Source organism: Anastrepha obliqua, chromosome 3, assembly GCF_027943255.1.
Source record: "Anastrepha obliqua isolate idAnaObli1 chromosome 3, idAnaObli1_1.0, whole genome shotgun sequence".
NCBI lineage: Eukaryota > Metazoa > Arthropoda > Insecta > Diptera > Tephritidae > Anastrepha > Anastrepha obliqua.
The window spans coordinates 100,053,104-100,077,239 of record NC_072894.1 but is presented as its reverse complement, the minus strand read 5'-3'; the positions used below and the strand labels follow the sequence as shown (position 1 = coordinate 100,077,239).

Genomic DNA, 24,136 nt, shown 5'->3' with positions numbered 1-24,136 from the left:
AACAGTGACGTGGGTGCGTATGCACGAGTGCGCCAACTGTTTGTTTGATGGCAGGAGGTACTTCATTTCGCCCTCCTTCACCACCAGACCCATTCGCTCTGCTTCTTTATCCAGTTTGGATATGGCAGAACAAACGCCACAATTACGTAGGCAAAAAGTTATCGACTGTCAACTTGCAGTGGTTTAGATTGGGGCTTAGAGGATTAATATTATTTCATTTGCCCTTCGCTTCAACTATGGAAGGTCTATAAAATCGATATTCTAGTCTAGATTTATCTCGCAGGGTATGCAGATATCGTTTATATCTGTATGTGACTCAAGAGGTTAATAAGGTGTCTTGGGATCTAAAAACAACGTTTTAATAAAAATATACACTTTTTATTTCCTAAATTTTATTTCCAATGGCACACAGAAATCTCAAACACACAATAACAATATTTCCTTGCTTAATCAACTAATTTTTTGTTTCTTCAAATTAATTATAATTCCATAATTACACAACTTGACAAACTTATGTTTACATTATTGTTTTTTTTTTCTAATTTACAATCAATTTAATTTTGTTTTCAAAAATGTTTGATTTATCCGTGTTATCCGAAAATTTCTAAAAACCATCTAGAAGGATATGAAAAGAAGCGAAATATTTATAACAGTAACTATAGATAATATACAGTATATATTATATGTATGTACATATATGGCATTTACATACTATCGCATATAATAAAATATTAATGAAGGCAAACATACGGACATGCTGAGGAACATTCGCAGGCACAGAAGTAGTTTACGTACATGCAGACAGAGGCGTAGTTGGCGAGATAGCAGGATAGTTGAGAAGAAATGGGCATGAATCCACACATACAGATTTACAAACATGCATAGTTCAGAGCGGTGAATGAGTTTATATAATATTTTTATTTAGAAAGTTGAAATCAATTAGGTGCTGAGAAGATTTCATTTTCACCCGTAGAATAGAGCGCCCATAGATTATTATTATTTTTTCTTTTTCAACACAAACAGTAGGACTTGTGGCAGTAAAGAGTTTACGGAATTTCGATACTACTTAAATTAAGTATATTATATTTACACACATACAATATAAAATTCCCTTTCATTGTTAGTGTTAAATGGGAAAATTGGGAAAATTAAAATTTGCATTAAACTTTGAATTCTCGCGCTGTTTATTCAAATACCTGGCTAGACCCACAGTAGGCGCATTACAGCGCGTTATGCGGGCTCTCGGTAAATTTAGTTCGCTCTCGTCACTCTCTTTCGTCTCTTCGGCGAGTGTATAGCCCGGTCGGCACACACATTTTGCTTTAGTGTCCAAAAATCGTTGCGTTTGCAAGCCGGTCGTGTGCGTTTTGAGCGGCTCCAGCCATTGTCCCGGTCCACATGGCCCTCTCGTATATAACTTATAACAATTTCCATTAATTTCTACCATACCAGGTGTGGATTCGCATGTGTTATCCTCTTCTGTGCCACCATTGTCTATATTCGAACACTGCTGATCGAGATTCCAAATGACACCGGAACAACCGCATATGCCATTGTATGAAATGCCATCGACAGAAGGACGTGCGGTGAAATCGAATACTACCACCTGATGCAATGAGCAGGGGCCTTGCGAACCAATGCGATAGCAGGTATTCTGATCGGGAAAATAGAGACGACTTTTACCGCAGAAATTTCGTATACAACTGGTCGCGTTAATAAGGAACTCGTTGGGCCCACATGGTCCTCTTGTATAAAGACGGTAGCATAGACCATCGTGCCAAGGCACATAACCATCTTTGCATTGGCATTGGGCGCGTGGAATTTCTGTCGCTGTATTAGCGGCGGTGAAGTTGTCAGGTAGATTGAAGATGTGACCAGGCGGGCACGGACCTGGTGAGTCTGTAAATGTACAATGCAATGTTTGAGTGGCGGTGCACATAATTAAAAAAAAATGTTATATTTATACTCAATTCATAGCACATTTGATGTTCGTCACTGTAATGTGGTAAATACTGATGACAGTCGCAGCGACCACCTGGCAAAAAGAGATCACCTGGTGTCGAGCAAGGACCTTTGGTGTAGTGTTCGTGGCACGTCTCCTCTTGGTCGTAGAAGTAATAACGCAGCTCGCCTTCGGCTTCGCACTAAAAGCCGTTCAAAAAAATATATGCCTCCTTGTTTGTGTGTTATATTACGCCCAGCACTTACCTTGCACTCTCCCAGATCATCCTCGTTTAATACTAACAGCTTGCCCTTAACGCAAGGCCCTTTGGTGTACTGGGCATAGCATTTGCCATCCTTCGGCCAGTAAATCATGCCCACTGGACATTGTCTTGCCGTTTTACAAGTACCCCAACGATTGTTGGACCTACATGTATGTATTTATGGATTAAATTAAAAAGTAGTACATTTCCACAATCCCACTTACCTTCTGCCACCATTAGCGGCCGTACGCTCTTCTGGCAAGGGTGCAAAGAAGGCGCCACGTTCACATGGTCCACGTTGGAAAATGTCATGACATTTATTTGTCTCGGCACTTAATGCGGTACCCGGCGGACATCGACATTCAGCTGCTGGTGCATTATTACGCGCGGCCTTCGTTTTGCCCACACTAGGCGCTGGGCTCAATTCCATTGTTTCTGGACATGGATAACCGATGGTGAAAATTTTGAAACATTGTTTAAGTGGTGGCCAATAGAGTAACTGCCAACCGCCGGGCATGCTGGCGCAGGGATTCTTTTCGGGATCACTCCACGGTGGTGGTACGATCGCCGCTTGTGTCATTTGGCTTAAGAATAGTGTGAGAAAGGCAATGAGGCTAAGGCCTGAATGTAGGATGGTCCAACAGAGCAACAACTTTCGGCGCTTCATTGTGAGAATCTGTGTATTTAGTGGGAAGGGGGCTGAAAGTATAAAACAATGAATAATTTGAATACTCGCCAAACAGTAATTTTAATAAAATTAAATATTCTAATATTCTAATTTGAATTTTATAAATTATTAAAATAGCCAGGAGATATTTATTTACGTGAAAATAAAATTAAGTATACGAGGGTAGGTCAAAAAGTGCGCGAAATGTATAGGAAGCGGTATGAATTATGAAATATGTTTTTCCTGTGCGTGACTACCATTCGGATGGCCGCAGGCTCGCAAACTTCCGAGTGTACTTCTGGCCTGAAAAAAACTCCTCTTAAAAAGCATCTGCGGTTCGAAGTCGGCTTAAAACTGTAGATATCTCCATTTGTGGAACAACATCAAGACGCACTCCAGAAATAGGAGGAGGAGCTCGACCAAATACCCAAAAAGGTTGTAGATGTCATAAATAAGAGTGTAATGAATAATTAGGAAATTATGAGTGAGTTAATGATACACGGATACAGAAGCAATATTCCTTTTGAAACCTTTTCCTTTCAGATATTTGAAAAAGTGAATACACACCACAAAAAAAAAAAAAAAATCTATCGCCTATACCTTCCAAATAAGTAAAAATAGGCGACTACATATACAGTAAAAAATTGTCCTCTAGCAATGTTAACCCTGGTTTCTTTATAATCGATAAATAATATGCCTTCTAAGTCCAAGAAAAAATAGTAACCGACATCTCTTCAGCCGATTGTGATACCTTGAACTTCTTAGGTGGTGTTGCACCTCACAGTACCACAGCATAGGTTCTTTAATAGTGAATTCAAGTTGAAATAACAAACTGTTCTCTCTTCTCGCTCCTCAAAAACTCGCGCGAACACTCGACGCGCTATTGCTTCAAGAACGGCGGGGGAGAGAATGTAAAAAACATTGAAAATGTTCAAAATGTTTGTAGATGATAGTCCAACTATTCCGGCTATTTGTTTCCTATTCAAACGTGTAATTTCAGAACAAGGGCATCTGAAGGCGTCATCTGAATCGAACGGTCTGAATGCTGATCGTCTTGGTACAATGGCCAAATATGGTATTCTATACCACTTATATCATTCTTGTTATTTTTTTCTGAGGAAGTATTCCCACAAAAAAGTGACATCTTTTCTTTAATGATCTGCCTTCCTAAATATGACAGTTCTGGGAAAGTATTCCACAAAAGAATGACATCTTTTCTTTAATGATCTGTCCTCCTAAATGTGACTGTTCTGGTCAGATATACATACACTTACGGACAAAATACTAGAAACGCGATATTTTTACCAGTTTTTACTATAGGGTTTTTCAGTAAGAGCGCTTCAACTTTTGAACTTTTTTGAATAAAACACAAACGGTTTGACTTTTTTAACTAATTTTTTTTTATTATCGAGTTTGAACATATACATTTAACTATGAAATTCGATTTCTTTTGCATGACCACCGCGTGCACGTTTTACGAAGTCCAATCGTTGAACCCAATTTTCGACCACTCTTTTGCATAAATCGGCCGAAATTCCAGCAATTTCGCGTTCAATATTGGCTCTGAGCTCACAAATCGTCGCCGGCTTATTACTGTAGACCAATGACTTCACATAACCCCAAAACGGGACGGCTTGTTAAATAGACCGTAAAATGGCCGTAATGCTCTTAAAGTAGCAGCAACAGAACGATTATTTTCATAAAAAATTTGCACGATTTACAATCGTTGCTCAAATGTGTAACGTTCCATGATGAAATGTATACTAATGAAGTTTATAAATGACAAGCGAAAAATAAAAAATATTGCGTCGTTCGCCCTCCCTATCGGAAAAAAGTTGAAGCGCTCCTATTGAATAACCCTATACTTTTCTTTCTTTTTTTAATTTTTATATAATAATTTTTGTATAAAAATATAGCTCATTCTACAACAAATATCGTGTGAATGAATGCAGACTTTGTACAAAATTCACAAAAATTTAACAAATTTCAAAAAAATGATCAACAAAATTTTCAACTTTTTAATCGGAGTCTTTAGAAAATTTCTGGGTATGCAGTTCTATAGCCCATTAAATTCTAAAATAATAAAACAAATTTTTGATGTCTTTTATATGGAAGCAAATGTTCAATATCGTAGGCAAAAAAAAAATCAAAACGAGGGGAACTTCACGGAATTGTGTATGTCTTCGCGACTTTAAAAAGAGCACGCTTAATTTTGCGAGTGACCCTTAAAAATTCATTGTGAACAGCCCATCTTGTAAGTTGCTTGTCATGATAGTTCAGAAATTTTCATGACATCATCGAATACCTTCTCGAAGAAAAGTGGTGTTAAATTTAACTCACGGCCGTTCTTTGAATTGGCGGCATTGGCATTAATTAATTATTGCGTCATAGCGCACTGATAGTAATATTAAATCGGAAAGAATCATACAATATATAAAAAAAATTGTCTCTTTTCTCTGAAAGGTACACACTTTTGATCGATTTTGACTGAAAATATGGAGTTGAATTAAATTTTTTTTTTCGTACTCATATCGGTCAAATAAGCCAAATATCCGATATTCAATTAATTTTTTTTATTGGCATTGGTATAGGTCAAATACTCGTAGCGTCAATTAGGTATGTAGATATGACTCCTTTGAAATACTCATATAAATGATTAATGATTTAAAGTATGAGCAAAAAGAGGTGCGAAGAGAGTGCTTTTTACGATGACGCGTGTCTATCCTTGGCGTTGGTTACTCTTCATTGTGGAATTAACTTTTCTTTTCACACCATTTTACGTTTTTAAACCCGTCTTTGCTTAGAAATGTGGTCCAAAAATTGAAATTAAGTTATTTAAACAAATATAAGCTTTCACGTAATACGCTGTAGGCTGTGCAGTTCACTTTCGCATTGAAATTAATTCACTCAAAAGCATTTGATAGATATTCCGAATTATGGGTTTATATGTACTGTCAGCGTCAAAGAAAAGTGTACTCCAGATATTGATAACTTTTAACTATTTATTTATTCACTTTGTTATTTCAATATTTTTTTTAAATAAAAATACAGTTCATACTACTACAAAACCATATAAAACAAAGTTTCAAACTTTATATACAATTTGTAAAAAAATTGATACATTTTCATCTAAAATTTCAAACTTGTTACATAGAATTTTAGCTTAGTAAAGTACAAGTTTCAAGTAGTTCACAAATTGCGTTTATTTTTGGCAATTTTTTCTGCTGGCGGTACTGGGTGTTTTCTTCCATATAAAAAAAATTTGTTTAATAAAGAAAATGCATAAGACCGCGAAAGAAAAAATTCCCAAAAATTAGTGTGATTTTTGACCTACTTAAAACTTGCATTTTACCAAAATTTATTGAGCAATAAAATTCCATACTTGAATTTTTTTCAATAATTTTGGATGAAATTTGGATGAAAATTTGCCGAATTCTTACAAATTTTATACAAAGTTTGAAACTTTGCTTTATATGGCTTTTGTTTTAGTATGAACTGTGTGTTTATAAAAGAATAATTGAAATTAAAAAGTAAATAAATAGTCAAAACTTGTCAATATATAGTGTACACTTTCTCTTGTCGCTGACTGTATGTAGTTCCTCATACTTTTGAATTATGCGCAATTTTAAAATCTGCGTGAATGCGCCTTGTATTGTGTAACTTTTATTTTCTACTTTCTATTTTTTGTTTTATTTTACTTTTGAATTACTTTTTTAACTTTATTTTACTTATTTTTTAAATTAAATTAAATATGGTTTTTATTGTATTTAATTTAATATAGTTTATTGTCTATTTATTTTTTTAAGCTTATTTAATGTTTTTTTATTTATTTAATTTTTTATTTTGTTTTATCTTATTTTATTCTCTTATTTATTTTAATTTTTTTCTAATCTAATTAGTTTTGTAATAATAAAACAAATAATTACTTTGCTTTATTTTCTTTTATTGTAATATAGTTTTTCTTATTTTATTTATTACTTTTTGAATTTTTTATCTGCTTGTATATTTTTTATATTCCATTTTTTGTTTCATTTTTTAATTTTATTTTATTTTGTTTTCATTGTATTTAATTAATTAATTTATTATTTTATTTTAATTAATTTTTTTATTTTTTATTGGATTTAATTAAATTTATTTAGTTTTTGGTTGCTTAATCTTAAATTAGTTTTTATTATTAATTTCCTAATTATTGCTTGATTTTCTTACTTTCTTATCTTTTTCTATTATTATTTCTATCTTATTTTATCTTGTTCTATTGTTTTTTGTTTTAATAACTTCGACTGTTTACCTGTAAACGTTCTCATAGTGAATATTTAAATGATGCTATTTTCCATATATAATTGCTAAGAGAAGTATTTTGAATAAAAATAGTGAAACCGGCAAGATAAATGACTTAAACATCTACACAGATGGCTCAAAACTAGACAACCAAGTAGGCGGAGGGGTCTACTCCGACAAACTCGGAGTATGCCAATCATTTCGCTTACCTGATCATTGCAGTGTATTTCAGGCGGAAGTCACTGCCATAAAAGAGGGACTTAAAGAGATAAAAACGAGAGTATTATCCGCAAATGAAATCTTCATTTACTCGGACAGTCAAGCAGCAATAAAAGCGCTGGAATCAAAAACACACTCGTCAAAAACAGTTCTAGAATGTTTTAAACTACTAGATGACGTATCTAAGTGCTACAAGGTGCACCTTATCTGGGTGCCAGGCCACATAAACATTGCAGGAAATTGTAAGGCGGATGAACTTGCAAGAACCGGTACAACGCTCGGTCTCGAATCGGATAAGGCGCTGATACCCATGCCCATAGCCACTTGTAAATTACTTATAGACAGGGAAACCATCAAAAAGGTAAATACAATCTGGCAAAACCTCACAACATGCGAACTAAGCAGACAGACATGGCCGAACTGGAACAGCGGTCGATCGAAGATCTTGCTACGATTCAACAGAGAATCTATAAGAAAAATGATAGGTGTTTTAACTGGTCATTGCTTAATAGGCAGCCACGCTAGAAGGTTAGGACTCCCTTACTTCGATTTCTGTAGAAGCTGTCTTAATACAGAAGAAGAGGAAACAGTCAGACACCTTTTATGTGAGTGTGAAAGCCTAGCTATGAGAAGGCTGCGCACTCTCGATACAGCATTTCTAACCGATGTAGCGGACATAGCCCATCTAAAACTAACGAAGCTCTGCTCGTTTATTAAAGCAACCGGATGGTTTGAAAAGGAACACGTAGAGTAAGGATAAGCTCCAGTGGTATCACAATGGACCTGCCGAAGGTCTAAGTGTGTCTTGCGACAACCACCCTACCTACCTACCTACCTACCTACCGGCAAGAATCTAAATCTTAACATTTTCTATTTTAAAACAAATTATAGGCGTGTTTTTTGAAAGACCATTTATTATTTGAAACAATTATTTTATTTCGATTATATCTTTTATCTATTTCGTTACATTATATTTTTTTATCCAACCAATCCAATGGAAAGCAGACATTAATAACAACTAATAAAAATAAGAAGATCGACTATTATAAATCTGATCAACTAAAAAGCAAGCCAAGAATAAAAACGTAGACACGCCTGCGAAAGGAGCAATCGAAGTTAACTTGTCTTGCCTGCCTAAACAATAGCCGGATCACGTTTGACCGGTCGTTAACCATGACCTAAAATAACGTGTGCTGCCAAAAGATAAACGATAAGAGGATGGTCATAAAAAGCACAAGCAGGTAATGGTAAATGGGATTAAACGTGCAGACAAGTACAACATCAATAAACAACGCACAGTGTTCCCTTGAGAACAAAAATGTGGCGAAATTTTTTCCAAACATTTCTCCAATTTAAATTTTGATCACATTCAATGATTATAAATTTACAGTTTCTGTTAGAAAGCTTGGTTCGATTTAGCCGTGTATATTCTATTCAAATAGTACCCGAAATTTCTCACTTCAACGATTAATTTCAATTGCATTTCATACAATTTTTATCGTGGTTCACGCATCTGTCAGTTGTTTCATTCACTTTGTCAACATAACCTGTCAGATAACGTGTTCGTTGTAGTTTTATAAACAAGTCATTGTTCGGTGTACACATTCGGCGAATTTTGCTGAATTTAGTGAAACAAGAGTCTGTTGGAAATTTTGTGTTACTAACAAAAAATCATATGCGGTGGGGTTGAAAATATTGAAGAAAACATGGGAACTCGACAATGTCGAAAAAACGAGCATACGAGTAGTGCAACGAATTTAAAGCCGATTGTATTGTTTCGGACGTGCATGCTGCTCTAAGACGCGCGAATATATCAACACAAGTTAAGAAACGGGGAATGCTGCTGGAGTGAGAGTCCTTGGCCGGATACAAATCCGGGTCGTTTCGGTAACGTAGAACCGAATGTCGTGAGCACGTATTGGCGTCTAGTTCAGGTTGACGCAGAGCATTATGCATAATAAAGTTTTGGGGATAAGACGAGTTGAAGTACTGAAAGAGTTGCATTTCTTGGGCTAAATTGTTATTGAAGACTTCTAAATGAAGCAATAATCATCAAAGTGGCGCTTTTCAGGCGACCCAGAGCCTAAGAAACGAAACAAAGCAAACTCTGTTTACAGGACACATGGCTCTGCTTAACTTTATCCTGTTCCCGTTTAAGCTACCACTTCGCGGAATGAGTTTTAATGCTTGGCTTTTGGCTTGAATGCTTTTCCCCCATTAGTGAAGTATTATTATCGAGAAATTCATATGAACAAAAGCACTGTCTGTCTTCAATTGCTATTCAAGTAGTCAACTGGAGCTTCTAAGCGAGTAACTCGAGAGTTGTGTTCAAAATTGTCATAAGATGGACAAGTGGATGTGTGGCTCGAGACCCAATCTCCCGAATTTTTAGTCAAAATTTCTTTTCAATAAAGACATAAAAATATACTCATTGGGGCAAATATGTTTCAATATTTCCCAACGATTTCAACGGTCGTCGTAGCCGAAAGGGAGTAGATATTTTGAAAAGCTCTCATTTATAAATAACATTCAGAAAATGTTTTAGCTGCATGCAATTGAAAAACTTGGCAGAAAATGATGAGATGAAAAGATTTCGTTTACGCTACTGTCAGATCAATATTCAAAAGATGAGCTTCTTATTTTATACGAAAGAGAGAAAAAATGTGCAAAAAAATTGGCTAACAGCTAAGCTGCGCTAAGGTTAAGGTATTAAGAAAAAAGATTCCGGCTCAAATGTTGAAAGTATATTATTTTTATGGAAACTTCGAATTTCAAGTGCCAAAAAAATGTGCAGTAGGCGTTAAATGGAGAAAATGTATGTACAAAAGAGGGTCTGAAAAAAATTAAAAAAGTCAGTGTGATTTTTATATACTCAAAACTTGCACTTTATTGTACCAAAATTCAAAGATCTTTAAAACTGCATACTCGAAATTTTTCTAAAAATTCTGAGCAAAAAGTTCGAAATTTAGATGAATATTTACAAATTTCCTTTCTTACTTTGTATGGTTCTTATATTATTGTAGTATGAACCATATTTTTATAAAAAAATAATTGAAATTACAAAATAATTAGTAAAAAATTGTCAATAGGTGGTGTACGCTTTACTTTGACGCTGACTGAAAATGACTGATTTTGAAAATTAACAATAGCTTTTATTTGGCTAGGAATCTATCCCACACATTATGTAAGAAAAAATTATTGAATATAATTTTTAGTACATTTTAAAAACGTTTTTAATTATTAATGTTTTTTATTTAAATAATTATCAATATTAGGGCTCGCACTACTAAGAGAAAGCAGATGAGAGAACGAATTGATTTTCATTGTTTGTCGTCATTTAAACGATGCGTCAACAATTCTGGCTTATATGATTGAAAAAAAGCCATGGGGTTAAACCAGCCGCCTTCTTGCTTGGCAAATTTTGAAAATGATGTACAAATATATGCATATGTTAAAGCAAGGGCGGCAAAATTAATCACTCTAACATAAGATTTTTAATTTTTGCAATTGGCGTCGTGCGCCAGTCATATTTGACACTTGTGAACTAGACAGCTGCAGTATACAAAGAGACAAGCAATGGAACGCGTAAATGTCAAAATAAAGATTTTTATTTCTTAATTTAGTTTTTTTTTATTTAGTAAAAAAAGTTGTATTATGGATATTAAAAAATAGCTCCTGTGAATGCTTACCACTGTGCATGGGCTCAAAATTAGATAATTGATTTAATAGTTTAATTTCATTATTATTTGTGTGTAACATATGTACCCTATGATCAAAAAGTACCGGGAAGGTGATGTTGACTGTTTTCTTCGATTGCCAAGGCGTAATGCACCATGAGTACCTTCCATCGGGCCAGACAGTCAATAAAGAATATTATTTATCCTTTTTGAAGCGTTTGAGAGATGTTGTACGTCACAAACGGCCGGAAATGTGGGCATACAATTCTTGGATTTTGCATGATGATAACGCGACATCGCACCGAGCCCAAATTGTGCTGGATTATTTGACCAAACACCAAGTAAATACCATCGTGCAAGCACCGTATTCACCTGATATGACCCCGTGCGACTTCTTTTTGTTTCCCAAGTTAAAGTTACCTCTTCGTGGAAGAAGATTTCAGTCGATAGAGGAGATCAAAGAGAATGCGATGAAGGAGCTGAAGGCCATCCCTTCGTCGGCCTACCTGGGGTGCATGGAGGACTGGGTTAAACGTTGGCACATGTGTGTTGCTTCAGACGGGCCATATTTTGAAGGAGATAAAATAAATTGGCCTGAGAGTTAACTCTGTTCTGTTTTGTTTAAACATTGCCGGTACTTTCTGACCATAGGGTATGCCTGCATTTTGAAATTAGTTATCGTTCAAGAAAATTATATGTAAATCCATGTGACATTACAAGATAGCGTACAACAAGAGGTAAAATGTTGCAGAGCCAACAACAATAAATAAGATAACGCCATAATGTCGCTAGTTGACAGCCGGTAGCGAAAAGTTAAAAGCTTCCTGCCATTCAAAGTGTTACACAGTAAAATGAGACTGACAACAAATGTTTCACTGAGCAGTCGCAAATAAATTGTCAGCAGTCAAGAGCGAGGAACTACTGCGACAGCCGACTTTTTGCCGACTTACATACAATACATACATACATATAAATGTATCTTTTGTGGCATTTCAAAATTTAATATGTGCAACAAAAAGCTGAAATTGCCGACTATTTTTTGTATACATTTCGACTTGAAGCATTTTTGCAATAATTGCAATTATGTATTTTATTGGCTTCATTTAGCTGTTTGCATTGCGCGCTTTGACTCAAAGCACGGCAGAGTATGCCGTTGTAGATTTTTTTTACCACTAGATCCAAGTATCAATTTCGCATTGCGCGCATGCGCCACCACGATTTCATATTCTCAATCAAATACACACATACATATGTACACAATTCGTGCTGCTCTTAATTTTTATTTTCATATTTTTATTTCTGTTTTTTTTTTTTTTTTGGGTAGTGCTTATTACTGTATCAATTTCCAACATGCGATTTTTTTTGTTGTTGTTTGTATGATATTTTATATATAAATAAATATGCGTCAAAACAGAACTTTGAAAAAACCATATTTGTATGCGGTTTTATCGCGCACCACTTTGGGCTGCCCTATTTTTGTACGAACAAACGCATGAAGAATCGTCTGAGTAAATCCCAAGAAACCAGCTGATTAAATGTATGCGTGTTAGGTTCAAGGTGGGCAGGTGTTCCGATTTTAATCAGGTGCTTGGTAAGAGAAAACGTTTTCATTTACTACTATAGGGTGCTACATTAAGAAACTATGAAATTTGAAATTTTTGAAAAATTTTTAAATTTGAGAAAAAAACCAAATTTATTTGAAAAGTTCTGTTTTTTTTATTGCTAGAAAGCATGCGGACAAATAAATTGCGTGCAGACAAATAAATTGCGTGCAGCACTCGTTGACCCTTTGGTTCGATTCTTTCACTGACGTTTTGGTATTACTCAAATCTCAATTCTGGAAATTCCTCGATGAGTAGCGTCTTTTAGTTTTGGAATTGTTATTAATTGCTATTAAGCACATTGTCTTTGTGCAGAGCTCACGACTTATCTTTACACACGTTTTTGTTTTTTCTTTATTCTTTTAAGGAATACAGAAGAACGTGAAGGAATTAATGTTGACTAAGACCCAAATAATGGTAAAAAAATAATAAGGGTCGCTTCTCGGCAGCGTATTTCCACCATGAAAAAGCTGCTCCAGAAACAATCAGCTGTTCGAAGGCGGCTTAAAACCGTAATTCATTTTGCGCCAAAGGCCAGCTGTTTAGCGGGACATTTTCTCTTTCGAAAGCAGTTCCTCTCGCTTCTGTAAATAAATCAGTATAGACATTGGCTCCTTTCGAATTAGTTACTGTTACTGTTTTTAATTTTTTTTTTTCAGGTTATCCGAAAAATATGAAGTGTAGCAATTGAATAAGGAGGAAGTATTGAAAAATTTCACATAAAACTTAAAAAAAACGCCACTGAAATTTTAAATTTACTGAAAGAAGTGTTTGGTAATGGATATTTATCGCGTATATGTGTTTTTGAGTTGCTTAAGCGCTTAAAGACGATAGAAGAGACATTAACGATGATTCACGTCCGGGTTGTCTTTCTACGTCAAAAACTGAAAACAATTTCGAAAATATTAGAAATCTATTTCGATCTAATTCTTTTGCTGGGTTTTACACATATATAAAATTGGACTTATACTCTGCTGTTGGGTGTTTAGACGAGCTTCTCGTCCCATTTGCAGTATACGTTTTGATGTTGCTCCACAAATGGGGAGACCAACAGTTTTAAGCCGTCATAGAATGGCAGATTATTTGATTTTTTTTTCAAATATTCCACACAAAATTAAGGAGATTTGAATGGAAAATGTAATTTCAAGACGCATTCATTGAAGGTGGTGGCACTAGACCAACAACAATATTTTGTACATTTGATGGTCAAAGAAAAGTATTGGCAAGGTAGGAAACAAAGAATGAATTCGCCTTGCTTCGTACATGTACTCGGCGAAAGAAAAAACACAAATCAGCTGATTTACCAATACCCCCTTTAATAGATTCGCCTTGCGTAGTTTTATACGATTTTTTTTCAAATAGTTTAGGTCAACTTGAGTCAAAATTAAGATATAAAAAAAAAATTCAGACATTTACGGGCAAACGGCAGGTGGTCAAATATTTACAGCTCTTCCTCTTTCATACTTGTTATACCGCATTCTCGCTTTTTTTCGTCCCATTTTGTGGCACAGTGTTATCATTAAATAATTGTCTAATTAAAATAAAATGGATATTGTAACAGGAAGAATTTTTTGAGACAAATGTGTTAAATTGACCGTAATCCTACAGATGTGTCCACATATGTCTGCAAATGCATGTATATGCACGCATACACACTTACAAATGTAATCAAATGGCAAATCAAGAAAGATTGCATAACTGTAAATAAATAAGGCAAGTCAAGAAAGTCGGTAGCAGCCAGATGTGTCGCGCAAAGCGCTAAGCATAACGCTGCAGCGCGCCCGGTGCAAAAAGTAAAATCAACAACAGCAACAATAACAACAGCGCGTGCATGATTTGTAAACAAAAACCGGCATTTGTTGGTATGATTTTCTCTCTCTCAATGCTCCGTTTTCATCGTTTACACTGCAGCAACACATTTCAAACAGCTGTTCGACACCCGCTGTAACGGTAATTTGCTGTGGTTGTTTGACTTCTTTTCTCTTTTCATTACTCATGTTGCACTAGGGGTGGGACTATTCGAATAAAAATTATTCGAATAATAAAATCTTTTATTCGAGAGGTATTCGTAATTCGAATAATATTTATTCGAATTTTTTATTCGTTTATTCGAATAATGCTATTCGAATAGTTCATTATTCGAATACCTTACTATTCGAATACCTCACTATTCGAATAGTTTACTATTCGAATACCTCACTATTCGAATACCTTACTATTCGAATACCTCATTATTCGAATACCTTACTATTTGAATACTTCACTATTCGAATATTTTTGGTAAATATTTACTTAGATAAGCGGACTACTAATCGGTTTCTGTACAAGTGCATGTACCTATGTATGCAAATTCAAAAACCACGCAAAGGCTTATATTAACACGTTCCCTGTCCCAATACAAAAATGCAAAATTGACCGTCAAGTCCAACAGGGTTTTTTGAAAAATTTGTTTTTTTGTAGTCATAGGATAGCTTTAGTAATAATAATAACTAAACAAAAAAAAAAACGGATGCAGGGTATTTCTACCTGAAACACATATGGTACATGAGCGTAGAGGGACATTTTTGCTTCTGTACGTTCCTGAAACACATGGAACGTATCAGTGCTTATCAGGCGCACGTTTACTGAACCATATGTGGCTAAGCGTACAGGGAACGTGTTAAATGAAAATACTACCTACTTTTTATTGTGTCGGCGCTTTGTTTTTGTTTCATATTTTGGTAAATATTTACTTAGATTAGCGGACTCCTCTTGCTTGAGGCATGAAATTATTTTCTTTTAGGTTTTTTGCTTTTCGCAGTACTATTATATGCACATATGTACATACATATACCCATATACTCTACCTGCTACTGACTGACCTAAGCCCGATAAACGAGTGCAGACAGTCCTACGACCATGCATACGCTTAGGTAACTGGCGATGAGAATTATATATGTATATGGACATTTCAGGCAATAAACTGCATGTGACACTGAAATACGTAATCTATTTCAGACTTCTTTTTAAGAGAAATAAAAAATATATATTTTATTATCGAATTAAAAAAAATTGTTTACTTTAAAAGGAAGAGCGTTAGCAAAAGCATACGTACATAAATACTTCAAAAACCATTTACTATGATAATTATTTATCACAAATAGTGTCTTATAACTAAATATACAAAGAAATATCTACCTACTATTGACCACTCAGCAGGGTAGGTACATGTACATATACATACATATGTCATGTATGTATCTGTTGTTGTTGTCATGTATCTGTTGTACACACATTAGCAACAAAAAGTAAGTGATATTTTTATTTAATTTTTTCTATCGCGTAATTTTTTGAATTTACATACATACATAGATACATACACACATGCATTTGCGCATCAATCCAATTTCAAAGCAATCTGCATGTGTACATAAATAAGTACATATATAATTCTATCCTATTATTGGCCTTGAATAACTTCTAAATCTGTAGATTAAGCAAAAGAAGATTTTAAGGCTCCATATTTATCGTTTGAGAGAAAACCATTATTTCGATCCGTTACCGAGAATGTTAAAACCGATGCGGACATAGAAAATGTGAAATCATATTTCTCCATAGAATTTATATGGGAAATTGAAAAGTGCGGTGCGGGCCACCCTAATACTAATATTAAGGCGTCTAAGCACAAGAATTGTTACGAGGGAAAACCAAATATTTTTTTAGAAACGCTCTGATGTTTTTATGCACATACATATAAGTATGTATACCTGTCGATGTTTTATCAAGAACAATACCAAAGAAATATTATCATATTAGCTAATTGAAACATGAAGCGGTCAAATCAAAAAATCACAATGTTCAAAATTCGAGAAAAACTGATTAGCACCATGAGAAGGGCCAATGTAATTTTTATATTTTTAAAAGCATTTTCTCCCTGATATAAATGAATATATGTATAGTGAGGTATTCGAATAGTAAGGTATTCGAATAGTAAAGTATTCGAATAGTGAGGTATTCGAATAGTAAGGTATTCGAATAGTGAGGTATTCGAATAGTAAGGTATTCGAATAGTAAACTATTCGAATAGTAAACTATTCGAATAGTGAGGTATTCGAATAGTAAGGTATTCGAATAATGAACTATTCGAATAGTGAGGTATTCGAATAGTAAGGTATTCGAATAATGAACTATTCGAATTATTTGAAACGAATAGTATTATTCGTTTTATTCGAATAATGTTTATTCGAATATTATTCGAAAATAATCCCACCCCTATGTTGCACTAACATTTGCACCACATGCATACGTACACATGCACATGCACATACACATCTACTATAGATATGACTGCTGCAGTGGACCACTCTCGCTGCTTTCAAATACCCGCCCTTGCCCGACAGGCATTGTTATAGTGTTACTACACAGCAGCAATTGCTGGTTAAGGATGTTGTTGTAAGTAAGATTATGTCTTTCGCTAGTGTTGTTTGCTGGAAAACTTGTGAAAATTACTTGTAATTATTTGTTGTTTCATTGCTTTTTTCTTCGATTGGTGAAGCTGTCTGATGGCTGCGGTATGGCAGACAACATTGTGAGCCGTCAATACGATATTTTTGGTTTAGTGTGTTACTAATGCCATGGTTCGCCTTATTTGTTGTTTTCTCGCGATGTTGTGGTTATTGCTGATTGATGAGATAACATGACAAACGGACTAGGATGTTCCACATTTAATTTTACATGCAGGCAGAAAAGTATGCTAACACTGCTGGGTGGGTAATTACAATTACATTATCTAATGCATTTACTATCATACTTTTACGATATGTTCGAGTGCCATGGCCAATGTGAGTTAGCGTTGAAAAAATCAAGTGGAGCCTTTAGTTGCGGTGGGCATGAAGCACAAAATGGTAAAAAAGTGGTTTTCTAACGTAGGCAATGGCAAATCTTCGAAAGCATTTCTGCCTTTCTGAAATAACTTAAAACTGTAGGCCAGTATTTGGGGAAAAGCTCAACCAAACACCACAAAGGTTGTAAGGTGATGGATATTTTTATAGAGATATGAACTTTTTTTTCAAATACATAAAATTTATCAATGCTGGGCCAGTATTTTTGTTAGCATGCAAATTTTATGCCATTTAATATTAGGGTTGCTACTGAAGTTTTTAGATAGACGATTAAAAATCAACTTTTATAATCGACAATGGCTTTATTGTTTTCCAAAATATTGTCCATGAATATCAATATACTATACTATACTATAAATTTTGACAGCCTTATTTTTTTGCAGTATTGAATGTAAGTTACACGACGATCTTGTAATATCAGTTCAAATGCCCCGCCTTCGCTCGAATCTGGCTTGAGGTCTTAAGAAGCGACCACCTTGGCTCCTTGGCACCACAAGATCTACTCAGATTTCTTCGGAGATCGGGAAGATTTAAAGAAAATTAAAAGGGAATCCAATTGTAGTACAATGGACTTAATTAATGTCTGAGCGCTGCACTTGCTAGTTGTCCCAACAAAAAAAAAATCAGTTCACAGACAGCATATATTTTTTCTGTCACAAGTACCGATTTTGGATGACCCTCGTTCGAAATGCTTGCGATCAAGATCGGACAACCAGTGTAAACGGTGGTGCGAGATGCAGCTTCATCATAATTTTATGGTTTGTTAGGCTAGAAATAAATAAAACATTCTGAGCACGGTTGCCATGAAAAATGTCGAAACTTTATGGTGGCAATTCCAATTGCCATAATAATCGAAAAAATAACATTGGGGGCTTAAAACGGATTTATTCTTCTTTTCAAAAAATTTTTTATGATGATCAATGCACACTTTGCATTCGTTTGAACCAATTTTCGAATTACCTTGCACAGTCGCGTTTCCAAGGAATTTTTCAAGTTGTGAAAGATCCAACTCGAACACACCTTTAGTATACAAGGTGATCATGCAAAATATTTTTACTGTTCGTCATATTATTACACAAAGATGACTCAATCAATCGCGCATAGCTTCGATATTTTCTGGCGCAACAACCGATTTTGGATGGCCTTCCCGAAATTCTTCGGTGAGCGAACATCGACCACGGTTTGATTCTTTTTTTTTGCCAAGATGAATTTTGGAAGCCACTGTAAACAACGTTAATATAGCTCGCTCACCAAAACGTTCTGCGTGCTTTTAAGTTTAAACTTTCCAATGGAAACGGAATGGATGGCGCCTGACAACACAAGAAGTGTTCAAGACCAGAAATACAGAAATATAAGTAGCAACCCTTGTATCTTAAATCTTCCGTATCAAAATACATATTCAGTGTTTTGAAGGTCACCCAATCGACCCTTTATTGTACCCCATTTTGCAGTATAATCAGCTTTACTTCGCCAATAACTTTAACACCCAATGTAGCCTTCCAAGTTGTCAATCGTACCTGGTTTATCAACATAGACCAGTGACTTAATGTATTTCCAGAAAATGTTATCCAAAAGACTCATGTTTATTGATCTATGCGACTAATTGGCAGTTCCATTTCTTGAGTTGATTCAGCGACCAAAAGTGTTCATACCCATTGAGTCAGAAATGAGCATCATGGTAATGAGAACGAAGTCAATTTAAAGTTTCTTTCACAGATTGTGAATTTGCAAACGTTTCGCGAGTGACATATTGAATGCCTAACCTATGATTTTTTTGTACAGCATAAAAGAAGGGAAGATGCCGACACTTTTCCAATAAACGAGAGATATGTTTACTTGGCAGCGAGCTCTATGTGTCAATGCCGAACAACATTTCTTCAATTATTGAAGTCAGATTTTAAACAAAACGTTCTACATATATTTTTGTCGTCAGCATAATTTTCTTGTACTTTTTAACCAGGTTATCAAATTTATAATACTATACAAATCGTAAGCTCAGTACGCAAACTAAAATCACATTCTAAAAGTGAGATGGCCTTCAGCCATGGATTTCGAATTAGAAAATTCTATGAACCACGTGATAGATCAAATATTTTTACTTTAGGTGTGGTACTGCATTTAAATAACGAACCCACAGGTGGATTGATTCATATATTCCGCCCACATCCTCTCCATTCCTATCAGCTGCTTCTCCGGAACTTATACTTAGTTTTGTCTACAAAAAAGGATGCATAAATTCAATGACTTTAAATCGAGTTGGCTATTGTTTTACAGCACCAAACCACAGTTCAGAAATTTCATTTATAAAGTAAGCCTATTTCGTTATACTCAGATTTGCCTCTTTTTCTGAATTCGTTTTTAATTTGTATACTTTTTCACCTGAAAAGTATTTTGATTTTAAATAAAACTTGAAAAAGCTCAAAATGTATAACTAAATCACTTAAAAAACAATATTTTATTCTGTACCTTATGAATTTATCACTGCAAAATTTTGTAGTTTTTGATTTTATAGATTTCACTTTTTAAAGCAAAATGTGAGCATTTCTTTTCCTTTTACAGTTGCCACTAAAAAGAAGCTGGCTCAGCACTTTCGCAACACATTCTTGATTTGTTGTTTTTTTTTTTTGCTTTTCACTTCGTAGATACTTTTATGAAACAATAAAATTGTGTCTATAAGGTGTTACGCCGCCGCACCACGCCATACACATCCATCAAACGGTTATTCAACTTATACCCAAGTAGACTCTAACGAAAGCTGAAGCAAGGCAAAAATTTAATAAACTTTGAATGGGGTAAAGAATCAAGTGAGTAAAGGTAGCTAAAATGTGGTAGAAAAATAGGATGAAGGAGAAGTTGAGAATGAGATGATGACCAGTAGAGCAAAGTGTTGGTGATGGTGATGTAGGAATCAGCATGACAGCAATAATAGTGCAGCCATGACTGGCGCCTAATTAATAAGCAGCGCCGTTGAGTGCCAACGACAGCAGCTGCGACTCATCTTTCTGGCCTGGCCTTGAATTTATTTCGTTTTTATACCTTTTCTTTTATTTTTGCTTTAGTATTCATATGTATGTATGCATGTGCTGGGTTTTCTCAGCAGTACCGGCTGCAGATAAATAATTTGGCTTCTGTTGCAATCTTGGAATCAATATATATATTTTTTTAATTTTGCGGAAATTGTTGTTGGTTTTAACTTGAACTGGGTAAAATGCAGTAACCAAATTTAAATAAGTGCATATACCACCAAAAACAAAGCTTGTTCCGAGCAATTGGATTTTGCCATTTACGTAGAGTAGATACCACCGGTTGATCAGGCTTAGCGTAGTACTTTTTTTTTACACATTTTTATTACAACTTCAACTCCTGATACAATCCTCATTCACAAAAACCTTTTTTCTTCTTGGCACATAGTCAGAAATTCGTATGTTGGAAGACGCCTTTCTTTGCCTCTCGCTCTTAATTCGTACATTACGTAATTTTTTTGCTTTTGAATCGTTCCTAATAATTTCAATAGCTTTAAGATGGATTGCTGTAAGTTCTTCTAGGTGTTTTCACATCGAGTAATGCCTTTAGTTCTGTGTCTTCAAACTTTTTCGGACATTTCTTATTTCTCAAATTCACCAATCAAACCATGCGCGAAATGTTTAATCAGTTGGAGTCTATCCAGCATAAGCCTTCGAAGTATTCAATGCGCACTTTTCTTAAAATAAAATTATTTGCATGTATCTAAGTCAAGTCGACATTTTCAGAAATGTAAAAATATGCGTTTTTGCACTTTTACCAAATGTTTTTAACTAAAAAGAGAAGTTTAATGGCAGTATTTTTTTTACTATGTAGGAGTATGCCTTATGAAATACAAATAATAGTTTACTCATAATTTTTCGTTTAAGTTGCATTTTCAATTATTTTTTTTTATTATTTATTTATTTCAATAACATTTTGTCAATGTTATTTTATTTTAGATTATATTATTTAATTTAATTTAATTTAGCTTTAGTTTTAATTTATTTTAGGATGCTTTTAAGAGGATTTTTGTCCGCTTTTATTTTAGATTAACTTGATTTTATTTAATTTAATCTTATGAGTAACTTTTTTAATTTATTTTATTTGATTTCATCCCTTTTTAGTTTATTTTGATTTATTTCCCGTTTTTCTATTTTATTTCATTTTAGATTATCTTATTTAGTTTGAATTTAATTTGTTGTATTTTATTTTAGATTAACTTGATTATATTTTAATTTCTTTTAGATTATCTTATTTATGTAGTTTAGTTTTGTTCTAATCTATTTTAGCATGATTTTAGGAGGGGTTTTGCTAGTCGTTTTTTATATTAACTTGATTTAACTTGATTTAATTTAATTTTATTTTGTTTTATGTTATTTTATTTAATTTGATTTCCTCAATTTTTATTTATATTGTTTTATTTCCTTTTATTCTATTTTATTTTCTTTCATTTTGTTTTTGTGTTATTTTATTTTGTAATTTATTTATTTTTTCTATTTAATTTTCTTTTAATTTACTTTATTTTGTAATAATTTAATTAATTTTATTTCAATTTATTGTATTTTATTTTACTTTATTTTGTCTTATTTAATTTTATTTTATTTTGCTTAAATTAATTAAATTTTATTTTATTTTACATTCATTTAATTAATTTGTTTGTTTCACTTTATTATTTTTTATTTACTTTATTTTATCTCAAGTGGTTTTATTTTATATTATTTAAGTTTATTTTTTGTTTTATATTATTTAATTTTATTTTATATTTTATATTACTTAATTTTTTATTTTACTTTATTGTATTTTATTTTACTTTATTGTATTTTATTTCATTTTATTTTTACTTTTTTGTTTCTCATTGTAGTCTGGCTTTTAAACTCCACTTGATACCATTTCTTTATTTCTTTTCATCTTCATATCCACGCCGCATTTGAATTTGAATACAACACAAAACACAAGCATAAATCAAGTGAAGCGCGATAAAAATTTTTCAAGGTTAATATGATGTTTTTCCCTACAAATCGCAACTGTGTTGAATTTCAAAATAAACTTTTGCATATAAAAGTGATTGCAATTTTAAATTATATGCTTTGATTTTTTCAATATTTGCACATACAATATAATTTGTTACACTTTTGGGGGCCTCCAAATTTCGTACTTTGATTTATCACTATAAAGCTACAATTAAGTTTTTTGTTACGTATTGGCACACACACGCACTTATACCCGCATAATTTTGCTTTCAATCTCATTACAACACTTCAGATGAGTTGCTAATATTTCAATTATCTATTTACAATGACATATGAGCATATCACCAATTATTTATCATAAAATGTTAACCATCATTTACACACATATTCACATATACACAAGTAAACACTTTTATAAATATTTGCCAAATAATTACTTTTACGCGAAACACTGATTTCTTTCGATCACCAACTCCGTTGGTCTTTTACGTTAGATGTTGGCCGACCAATATTTTAATAGTACACGCGCCAAATGCCACAAGCAAACAACAAGCGCTTCACAGCCGAACCGCAAGTCAATCCAGATGCCACCGTAAACCACCAGCGTTCAGTTTGATATGCTGGGCGGGCAACTCGACTACAATTTACAACCGGCGTTCAGTGTACGCGATTCACTCAATCGTGGTCTCATCAGCCTAGTGCTCTTGAATTCACTCGATTTGTATTGGAACAGCTGTGAGCATTTTGTATGACTGGTGAATATTAAGCGTGGGTAATTATTTGAGTTTCTTGCTTACTTCTCTCTTTTGAGTCGAGCTGAACTCAGTTTATCCTATCAACTACTCTCAAGAACGTCAACAGTTTTGTTTACTCACCAAACTCTTGTAAGTGTCTGGTTCACTGTTTGTTGGTTGCTTGTCAACAATTCGGCCACTGTTTGTTGTTATGGTAATGTTTAAGTTTTTTATAATTATTTTACTTTTTATTGCCTGGTTACCAAGTCATTAACATACACAGCCGATGTATTAATCTTATTTAATTTCTTTCAGTACATAGCACACACAATTTTCTATTCAGTTTTCGCATTTCAATGCATTTTATGATATACTCACAATTATCATTGTCCACCCATTTGGTTGTCGCTTTTAATGATCATGACTGGGTTTTGCATACGAAAGCGTTCGTTTTGCAAATTTATGCAATTTTCTTAACATCACAACCCTTCCTGGTGCGTGTTTAACTGTACTATTTCTAGTGTATTTATTATTGACAAATGCCAGGATAGACTGGTTTTGGAGTTTCCTCCGAATTTGGCCATTGTCTACCACGAGAGAAATTTTCTTTTTTAGCTGGTGTTATACTACATGTAATGGAAAGCTCTAGACCTCGAATAGAAATGCCGTTGCAAAATTAATTTTTTTACGTTTATGTTGAGAGCTTTATATTCTTAGCCATCATTCCAAATTTAATAATAATTCATTCATTAATAATCGAAGAATGTACAATCGATTTTCTTAGAGGGGTTTTAATTATTTACGAAATATCGAAAAAGGTGAGTTTCGAGTTTTGATTAAATCTTGGTTTCGGATGGGGTACAAAGACACCATCTATACCAAAAAGTGGTAGTATAAATGTTA

The 24,136-nt window shown here is 33.9% G+C and overlaps 2 protein-coding genes across 6 annotated transcripts in view; one reads left to right on the top strand and one right to left on the bottom strand.

Annotated features, from left to right (window-relative positions):
• LOC129242842 (centrosomal protein of 135 kDa) overlaps positions 1 to 24,136 on the top strand; it is a 46,824-nt gene that overhangs the window by 6,606 nt on the left and 16,082 nt on the right. The window lies entirely within an intron of this gene.
• Positions 410 to 23,095, bottom strand: LOC129242843 (uncharacterized). 4 transcript variants are annotated; one of them, XM_054879715.1, is made up of 6 exons: positions 22,937 to 23,095; positions 2,429 to 2,903; positions 2,209 to 2,368; positions 1,967 to 2,144; positions 1,197 to 1,899; positions 410 to 615 (listed from the first exon to the last, which is right to left on the bottom strand). In XM_054879715.1, the coding sequence occupies exons 2-6, from the start codon at positions 2,869 to 2,871 to the stop codon at positions 591 to 593; spliced, it is 1,509 nt and encodes a 502-aa protein (XP_054735690.1). In that variant the 5' UTR covers positions 2,872 to 2,903; positions 22,937 to 23,095; the 3' UTR covers positions 410 to 590. The 4 variants fall into 4 exon arrangements, with proteins under 4 accessions (XP_054735690.1, XP_054735688.1, XP_054735689.1 ...); XM_054879713.1 differs by lacking the exon at positions 410 to 615 and adding an exon at positions 19,993 to 20,281 and having other exon boundaries at positions 653 to 1,899; XM_054879714.1 differs by lacking the exons at positions 410 to 615; positions 22,937 to 23,095 and adding exons at positions 19,993 to 20,281; positions 20,563 to 20,654 and having other exon boundaries at positions 653 to 1,899.

Bases quoted from the DNA above. Each gene is read 5' to 3' on its own strand.
- LOC129242843 (XM_054879713.1), bottom strand. From the start codon at position 2,871: ATGAAGCGCCGAAAGTTGTTGCTCTGTTGGACCATCCTACATTCAGGC. The intron at 2,369-2,428 runs GTAAGTGGGATT...ACATACATGTAG, and splicing joins GCCGCTAATGGTGGCAGAAG to GTCCAACAATCGTTGGGGTA. The intron at 1,900-1,966 runs GTATAAATATAA...GTACATTTACAG, and splicing joins TCAAATGTGCTATGAATTGA to ACTCACCAGGTCCGTGCCCG.